At 47.7% G+C, this 9,011-nt stretch overlaps 1 protein-coding gene across 2 annotated transcripts; it reads left to right on the top strand.

Annotated features, from left to right (window-relative positions):
- Positions 1–972: 972 nt before the first annotated feature.
- TREM1 (triggering receptor expressed on myeloid cells 1) lies at positions 973–8,391 on the top strand. 2 transcript variants are annotated; one of them, XR_009221998.1, is made up of 5 exons: positions 973–1,079; positions 2,759–3,100; positions 4,349–4,550; positions 6,193–6,259; positions 6,582–7,985. XR_009221998.1 is itself a non-coding variant. In XM_058554421.1 (4 exons), exons 1-4 carry the CDS (start codon positions 1,031–1,033, stop codon positions 8,096–8,098), a joined length of 699 nt encoding a protein of 232 aa, XP_058410404.1. In that variant the 5' UTR covers positions 973–1,030; the 3' UTR covers positions 8,099–8,391. The 2 variants fall into 2 exon arrangements, 1 of the variants encoding a protein (XP_058410404.1); XM_058554421.1 differs by lacking the exons at positions 6,193–6,259; positions 6,582–7,985 and adding an exon at positions 7,993–8,391.
- Positions 8,392–9,011: the final 620 nt, after the last annotated feature.

The raw sequence follows: 9,011 nt of genomic DNA on the forward strand, positions 1-9,011 counted from the left end.
CATTTTTGTCCTCATTTATGATCCACTGTTCCATGTTATAATTCAAGAACATCTCTTATTTGTAGATTATTTGTAGGCTGGATTTCTATGACTTGTCCTCTGATATATATCTGAGCTCATTAAAATGTCTTTATTCATTTTATATTTGGGAGTATTTCTGCAGTGAATCTTCTCTGTTATTGATTCGATTTTTCCCACCATCATGTCTGCCTTTTATTGCTTTTAGTATGGAACCTGCTGGATTTTTTTCCCTTTCATCGCTGTCCTGTACTATATCACCCTGTTTCCTTGTTGTAAATCTAAGTCTATTCTTGTTTAATGGCAGCCATGTCCTCTCAAATCGTCTCTGGGGTTTCCTATGCTTCTGTGAGCTCCCAGGCCATGTCTGTGACAGGATCCTGAGGGCAAATGTGGGGTGTGGGCCATCCTGGTGATGAAGATGAGGTGGACCTCAAGTCAGAAAAATCCAAGAGAAACAGAGTAAGTGTGACCCGGGATGTAGAAATAACACATGTATTAGCTACAGTACTGAGCACTTTCCACAGGGACCTCATTTAGTCCTCAAAAAACCCCTAAAAGTGAGATATTTTATTATCCCAACCTGTCCCTCCATGTGCCTGGCACTCTTGCCTACACTGAACTGGAGGGGAATGGAGAGTGGGCCTCAGGAGAGCAAGGTGGCCCTCTCTTCCCCTGAAAATATTAACGCCTTACTTTTGTTTACACAGAAGTATTATTTTCACTAAAATTTCATGAAGTTGGTTGCGAAGGTAATTGTGACTGTCCCCAGAGAAGAGGAAACTGGGGTTCGGAGAAGCTTAATTGAGGCTTGAGCCCTGTCTCTGGATTCCTGCGTTGTCTTTGACGTCTGAAGCCAAGGCAACCAGTGATGAAAACAGAGCACCAGACCTAGCACCTCCCAGTAATGGCATCATATCCTGTTGTGCAACGTTCTGGAGCCTCTAGGTTAGTGTTGCCTTGTGGCTGTCCCAGGAGCCACGGTGGCAGTTGGAGTTGATGCACAGGAAGCATGAGGAAGGCCAGGCTCCGGGGGCTGCTCTGGATGCTGTTCGTCTCAGGTAAGCAGAGGAAGAGGTGTGAGCTGGTGAGGCCTCTGCCCGGGACCTGGGGGGATCCCACCATGAGAAAGGTTTCTCTTTCATTTGAAGCTCCAGGGGATATGGCCCCCCAAGAGACAGCCAACCACTAGTTATGCCAGACCGGGTTTCTCTACCCAAATGTAGCAGAATCAGGAATTCTCCTGACACAGGGCCTGAGCACAGAAATAAAACGGGGTAAGTTTGGGAGACAGTATGTCTGTGCATTTTGATGCTGTCAGAGACACGCAAAACTCTAGATGGGAAAATGACAGAATAAATCTAAACTCGACATGATCTCAGATACTTTTATTTAAGTTTGAAGTTTTTTTCTTATATTTGGTCATGGTACTTTTGGTGTTGACAGTCTATTAAACCCAAAAGACATTTTGGGTGAGATAATTCCTTGTTGTAGGAGTCTGTGCACAGCAAGATGTTTAGCAACATCCCTGGCCTCTACCCATTAGATGCCATTAGCAGCCCACCCTACTCCCAATTATAATGACCAAAAATGTCTCCAGCCATTGCCCAGTGTTCCCAGGGGGGCAAAATTGTCACCCAGTGGAGAACCACTGCTGTGACTCCTTGACATCTTAGAATGCTTAGAACTCTTTTGGATGCAAGTGACATAAACTCAACTAAAGCAAAAATAAGAGGGGGATTTCTTGGCTCAGGCAACTGGAAAGCATAAGGGGTGCTGGTGTGGAGCGCAGCTGAGGCCCTGCCCCAGCTAATGTTGTCAGGTCTCTCTCCGTCTCTCTGTCTCTGTCGTTTTCTCTCTGGCTCTTTCTGGCCTCATTCTCAGGCAGACTATTTCCACACAGTGGAAATATAGCAACTGAAGTTTCACATCCCATTGACCTATCAACACTAGGAAGAAAGAACATTTTTCTTAATAGCTACAGTAGCCTCGGGGAGGATTCTGACTGGCCCAGCCCCACTTCTGTGCCCATTTTTAAACCAATTAGCACGGCCAGGGTGATGGGGTTCTTTGACTTGCTAAGCCTGTGTCGTGTGTCCCTCCTTGAGAATGTGGGCAGCCCCATCAGCAAAGCCACGTAGGATGGATCCCCTAAAAAGAGGTGCTCTGCTACCCAAGGAAGGGAGAGAGGAGTACCAGATGGTCACACATCAGTGTCTACCATGTCCTCAAGATGGCTTCCTCACTGTTTTTCCAAGTCTCTTGAACTGATCTCTCTCCCCTAACTTAGATGGAGTTCCTCTAGCTGTTCAGAAAAGTCTCTTTCTGCTAGTATCATGTCTTCACATTCACTCTTCACCCTGTCCATCCTTCTCTGTAATCTTTCCCTCCCATGATGTCCCCATCACTCATGGTCTTAGCACTTGTCCCGAGTTCTGTCTCCAATCAGGCAATTTCCTCCTCTCAAAAACAATCACTTATATAAGTTGATTTGCATGAACCATATGTAGTCTAGCTCTCATAGTAAAAAAAACTACTCACAGTGGAAACATCTGGGATCTAGTGCTGTCTTGCTTCGAAAGTTGCATCTTTTCTGCAGGCCTTAAGGATCTCGTTTGACATTGGGTGATTGAACAAAAAAAAAAAAAAAAAAAAAAAAAAAGAGACAGCTCCCTCTCTTTTTTTCCAAAGAGAGGAAAGCTATTCTTCACAGAGCCAACCTCTGATTCCCCGCTTACAGAACTCCAAGTTGCGGCTGAAGAAAAGAAGACCCTAAAAGAGGGACAGACCCTAAGCCTGGACTGTGTCTACACCAAGAAGTACTCCTACAGCCAGAAGGCTTGGCAGAGGGTGACGGATGGAGGCAAGGTCGAGACGCTGGCAATCACAAACAGAACTTCAAGGAAGAGCAGTCAAGAGCCCGGGGGGAGGTACTTCCTAGAAGACGATTCCGTGTCGTCCGCAGTGCGCGTCCGAATGACCAACGTTCAAGTGAGTGACTCTGGACGATATCAGTGTGTGATCTACCTACCTCACAGTGACCCTGAAATCCTCAGCTCTGTCCACCTGGTGGTGACCAAGGGTGAGTGGCCTGCGGGTGAGGAGAGCCAGGTCAGGTGGAAGTAGGGGGCTGTGGTGGTAGCACCAGCAGAGCCGTGGTTCAGGATCTCTAGCAGCCCGTCATTCTCCCAGAAGCTCCTCGTCTCTCATACGAGTCCCCTGAGAGGCATTTGTTCCCACAGTAAGAAGGAGCTTCTATGTAGGGATTCCTCTTGGGTAGCAGAGCCTAATTTTGGGTGCTCTTGTAGGAAGTGGGGTACAGTGAAAGGTGAGTGGTAGACTTGGGGTCATTTAATCTCATTCTTCAGGTCTCCACGTAGAAGTCATTTCCTCAGGAAGCCTCTGATCCACTCTCCCCCTCCCAAGGATGCTTTTGATGGCCCTCCTGTGTGCTTCCAAAGCAGCGCTTCTCAGCCCTTCCTGCGGGCACGAACCACCCTGGGATCTTATTTCAAACGCAGACTCTGATTCAATAGGTCTAGTGTGGGACCCAGATTCTGCATTTCTGATCTGCTCACAGGGGATGCTGATGCTGCTGGCCCATGGCTCCCGTTTTGGGTAGCAAGTCTCCGGAGCTCACTTCGTGTCCTCTCTCATAGACAACACTATATCACTGGGTAGTAGTGGCCGGTTTACTTACCCGTCTCCCCTATGCATCTCTGAGCACCTTGAGGGAAGGGCTTGTGTCCTGCTCAGCTCTGTATCCCCAGCAACTAATGTAGTGCCTGGTACATAGTAGCCCCTCAGTAGATATTGACTGGATGAATTAAGGAAGGCAGAGGAAAGAGAAGCAGGTTCAAGTTCCTAGCACCTGGAGAATTCTAAGTGTAAGAAGAAAAGGTAAATATATATTAATAAAAGATAACTTTTAAAGAAATATGCCACAGGTACAGGTGAGTGCAAGGCAGAGACAATGGTGTAAGGTAGAGTAATCAGGGAATTATTCTGGAAGAGGGTGGGGCATACGGACTGGTGAAGAATAGCAGGCAAGTGCTTTTGCAAGGACACCAATAGCCTGAAAATTCTTTTCTTCTTCCTTCCCTCTCTCCATGCCTCCCTCCCCAGTTTCCTGCCTCCTTCCTTCTCTCCCTCGCTGTTTCTCTCCCTCCCTTCCTTCTTTCCTTTTTCCGACCCAGGCTGACCCCACACTATTTCGTTAAACCTAGCAAAAGAAAACCTTGCCTCCTGAACAGCCACGTTCATTCCTCCTCAGCTCCAGATACCCCACCACCTCTCCATTCATCCACCCACCCAATGTACCTTCTTGCAGGTTCTTCAGCGACCCCTGTCCCAGGCAAGACTCCTACCCAGAACCGGGCTCAGATTCCCACCCATCCTCCTACCACCACTGAGGCCCAGAACAAGTTCCACACCAGCCCCAGGATAGTGACCCAAGGCCCGCCCAAGTCAACTGCTGGCGTCTCCCCTCCTGGGCTTGGAGTCAACCCCACAAATATGACATACATCACCAGGTATGGTTTCCAGGCTCTGGGTCCCTGGTTTGGACACCAAGCCCTTTGATTCCTAGTCTATGAGAGGAGGATGTGTGGAGTGAGGAGTAGGGGAGGGTGAAGGGCAGGCACAGGTTTAAGTCACCTCAGTCTGGTGGAACTCCCCAGGGGAGGAAGGAGGCGGTGCCAAGGGAGGAGGAGGCTCCTGAAGACAGACGTTGCCACTCCCCCCAGTTCACTGCTGTGTTTCCTTGCCCACCAGAGGGGTAAGGAGAGGGAAATGGCATCTTCGCTGAATTCCAATGGACCTCAGCCAGTCCAGGGGCCTAATGGTGTAGTGGAAAAAGTACTTTGAGTGAGGGACCCTGGCGTCTCATGCCAGCCACACTGACTTGCTGTGTGACTTTGGGCAAGTCAGGAATCCTCTCTGGCTTCAGTTTCCTTGTCTATACTGTAGGGAAGCTAGGAAACCAGAGCTGGAAGCAATAATCTAGCCCAACAGCTGTCAGCAGCCGCTGCAGAGTGGGATTACCTGGAGTATTTGCTTTTGCTTCATTTGGTTTATTTCTAATACCCATGTATGTGCCCTACTGCAGACCAGCAGAATCAGCATTTCTGGAGTCGGGGCTGTCTCAGTATTTTTATAAGATCTTCAGGAGATTTTTTAATGTGCAGGCAAAGCTAAGAGCCACTACCTTTGCGTGCATATCCCTTTACGGTTGATTTATCTTAGAATGTGGTCATCATTAAATATTGAATTAACAGAGAAAGAAATATTCTTCCATATTCCAACTAATCTCACAAGTCTTTTTTCTCCATATTCTCTTCTAGTCTTTATTCATGTTTTAACATAGTAGTAGTTCTAATTATGAACATTTTCATTATTTTTCCATGCTAACATATTCTTCGATGTTGCTACCTACTTGTCATTATTATAATTTCAGCAAATGCATACTCTCCTATCAGTGGAAAAGCCATAACTGACATAATCATTTGTCTGTTTCTAGACATTGAGATTGTTTTCATTTTTTATAGTATTGATAACTCTGAGATGAACATATTTGTGCAGATATCTTTTTCTTCTTTTAAATCAGTCATTCAGATGAAATTCCCATGAGAGAACTTGAACATTTATATCGCTCTGTAGGCACATGGCCAAATGGCCTTCCAAAGATTGGAAACAGTTTGCAGTGTGATCCATAACGCATTGGTGTCACTGCAGGCTTGCCTACAGGGATGTAGTATTTTAAAACTATTCTGCCCAAATAGACGTGAACTGGTACTCCCTTCGATTTCTCTATTGCTGTGAACCATGAGCTCCGTGCAGATGGAGCAGTGTCTGTTTTCCTTAAGTTGTTTCCCTGGCACCAGCTTAAGCCTAAGGTATGTAGTAGGTGCTCATTAAATCCTTGTGGACTGAATAAAATAAATGAGCTACTGAAAGTCAACCTTTTTCTTTTCTCACTGCTTTTATTTTCCAGCATGTAAACTGAGAGCACATGACCTTCACCCCCGTTCCTCCTAGAGGCTGCCCCTCTTTCATCTATTAACTTTATCTGTTAACTAATATGAACTATGCTAGGGTCAGAGTCTAGTCAGGAAAGCAGAAGCCACTGAGCTGTTTGAACAAGAGGTCATTTAATAGAGAGCGCTCTTTGCCCAGGTGATGGAATAGCTGAGACCACAATGGTGAGGCACTTCAGAAGAAGCCATTGTCACCCTGTCTTTGGGTGGGTTCCCCAGAACCGAGTGGATGTGGGGTGGGGTGGGGGGGGTGGGGGAGGGTGTGGAGTAGCAGGGGTGGGTGCTGGAGGGTGTCTCATGTAAATGTTTTAGGAAGTGATCCCAGATACAACCATTAGGGAAGTGGGATGGGGGAGGGAAGGAAACCAAGCAGAGTGTCACAACCAAGCAGAATCCCACAGAAGGAACTTTGGCTCAGTCCTGTGGGGCTTGAGGGGTGGGGTAGGGGTTCTGGGGACTCACAGGTCACACTCGGAGTTGTCTGTATCAGGGCCAGGAGCCGTAGTATTTATACTCCTGCATCTCCAGTCTTTGCTTAGGGCCAGCCCCAGGGGCACACGAATTCCCAGCCCTGCAGGAGTCTGGCAGCCTGTGTGAAGCCTGGGAATAGGATGCCTGCTGGCCCTTGAGAGTGGGCGGACCCCAGGAGCTTCGTGCTTGAAATATTAAGGGACTGGGAGGGGATAAGGCCGGGCACTGGCAGGAGGGACTTGCAGGAGGTGGAGTTAGCAGATCCCAGAGCTGGGACCTTCTCAAAGCCGGGCTCGAACCTGGTCACTGCCCGCACCTCGGAGGGTGCTGTTGCAACTGCGAGGGGCGCGAGAGCGTTGGTTTGCGGGCCCCTGGCCCCGTCCCCCAACAGAGCCACTGGAGGCTGAACTCGACCAGGCCGCCTCCGACACCTAGGCCGGGTGAAACAGGACAGCGCTGGAGGCCGGGGGTGGATTTCAGTGCTAACGGGCCGCCTGCTGCTTTCTATCCCACTTATGTCCTTTGTCCCTTTGCTAGTTTGTGCCTGTGCGGTTAAGTTTTGTGTAGGCAAATGTGTTGATTTTAAAATTACTGCTTCGCTTTGTTCCTTACGTGTGCTTGATTCTATTTCCTGGTGACTTTTCTCTCTCTCGCTCTGTTTTTTTTTCATTTTATCCAAATCTTTCGTCCATCTTGGGGAGAGGAGTTATTTTGCTGTATGGTAAAATTGTGGAAAAGATGATTTTTTTCTTCATATTGCTACCCAGGTACCACAAGACTATTTACTAAACAATCTTTGCTGATTTCCTCAGGTGTTAAATTCTTATGTAACTTGAGCTCTAAATCTGAACTTCTGTATGTTTCACTGCTGCCTGTTTCTCTTTTCGCTCCTGTGTCTCATCATACAGATTAGTTGTGCAATCACCTATTCCATTTCTCCTGAGTCTGGGCAGGCCAAGCTTCCTCACTCACTTCTATCCCTTTCTTACTGCCGTTTACCCAGGACTTTTAGAATCATTTCGCTAAAATCTATAATAATTCATGACGGGATTTTGACCAGAATTAGATCCTTCTTAGTTAGATGTGGAAACTGAGGCCAAAGAGGTGAGATGACTCTCCCGGGAAGTAGGTCACGATGCTGAGCGTAGAAACCAGGTTTCCTGGCTCTGGGACCCCTGTACTCATGACTTCTACTTGTCACCATGGAGGAAGAGGAGTGTCGTCAGCCTGCCCTTTCTCCCCGAGGCTTCTTCTGGACGTGGACCCTCTGCTCTCGACTAAACATATTTCTAATGAGTAGTTTTGGGCAATGGGACAAACTAAAATGCCCAGGGCCAGTCAGTATGGGGAAGGTGCTGGAAGGATCTAAGCAGGTAAGATAAGGGGCCTAACGGACTTTTGTAGAGTAAAACTCAATTGTGAGGGAGCGCTATGGCCAGTGGCCCATTACATCTCCTCTCTCCCCCAGGACCTTTGTGTTCAGCATTGTCGTCCCTGTAGTGTGCGGACTCCTGAGCAAGAGCCTGGTCTTCACTGTCCTGTTTGTCGTCACGCAGAGGTCATTTGAACCCTAGGCCCACAGACCTGTGAGAATGACCTCTGACCTCCATCCACGTCCATCTGGCAGTTGTGCCAGGAGAAGAACGTGAGGGGGAAGGGAAGGAGGGGGCAATGACAGGATTATTAACGCAGGTTGTTTCTAAGGCTCAGGATCCCACCCTGACTCTGCCGACTCCTGTCATTTCACTGATAACCTTGGTGTGTGCTTCGCCCTCTCAGAAGAGGAGATACAGCCCCAAACATGCCCTGGCCCTCTGTCCCACCAGTGGCTTAGGATTTGCGTTAAATAAAGAGAGAGTGCAATGCTTTTTGCTGTCGCTGCTTTGTGGGGGTCGTGAGGCACAGAGGCACAGCTGCTAAGTCTGTCCTGGTTCTTCCCCTGGACCATAACATTTTGGCCTGACCTGGACAGATCTCCCACTCCAGAAACATACTGTTCTCCCGGCCACTGAGGCCTTCTTTTCCTCTCGAATCAGACGCTTAGGATTCTCCCTTCACCTGTGGCCCTTTCCAACACTCCCAGAAAAGGGTATTGAAAACCATGGACTGAGGAGAAGACGTGACACCATGGTGAGAATTCCATATTTGAGAAAAAGAAACCAAGTTAACCATAATGTTGTATCCTGGGAAAATACTGTGAGCATGAGCTAGGATCCAAAGGATAGGATGGATAGAGAATATCATTTGTCCATTGTGTACTTTATCAGGGGTGCATTTTATCACTGGTCCTTAGGACAACCCCATAAAGGCAGAGAAGTATGTGACTAGAATGAGGTCACATGAGTAGAAGTTGCCACTTACTGGCAGGAACAAAATCCAAAGAGTTCCTTTACTGAAGACTAAGCACCTGGAAGACATAAAGAATAGAACAACCAGGAGTTCTGCCTGTAATTCCTCTAAGTGCCTCGTTTCTTTGTATCACACAGG

The sequence above is a fragment of the Diceros bicornis genome, chromosome 14 (assembly GCF_020826845.1).
Source record: "Diceros bicornis minor isolate mBicDic1 chromosome 14, mDicBic1.mat.cur, whole genome shotgun sequence".
Lineage (NCBI taxonomy): Eukaryota > Metazoa > Chordata > Mammalia > Perissodactyla > Rhinocerotidae > Diceros > Diceros bicornis.

Coding starts and splice junctions, on each gene's coding strand:
- TREM1 (XM_058554421.1), top strand. CDS start 1,031: ATGAGGAAGGCCAGGCTCCGGGGGCTGCTCTGGATGCTGTTCGTCTCA. Junction 1,080..2,758: donor CTGGATGCTGTTCGTCTCAG/GTAAGCAGAGGA, acceptor CCCCGCTTACAG/AACTCCAAGTTGCGGCTGAA. Junction 3,101..4,348: donor CCACCTGGTGGTGACCAAGG/GTGAGTGGCCTG, acceptor ACCTTCTTGCAG/GTTCTTCAGCGACCCCTGTC.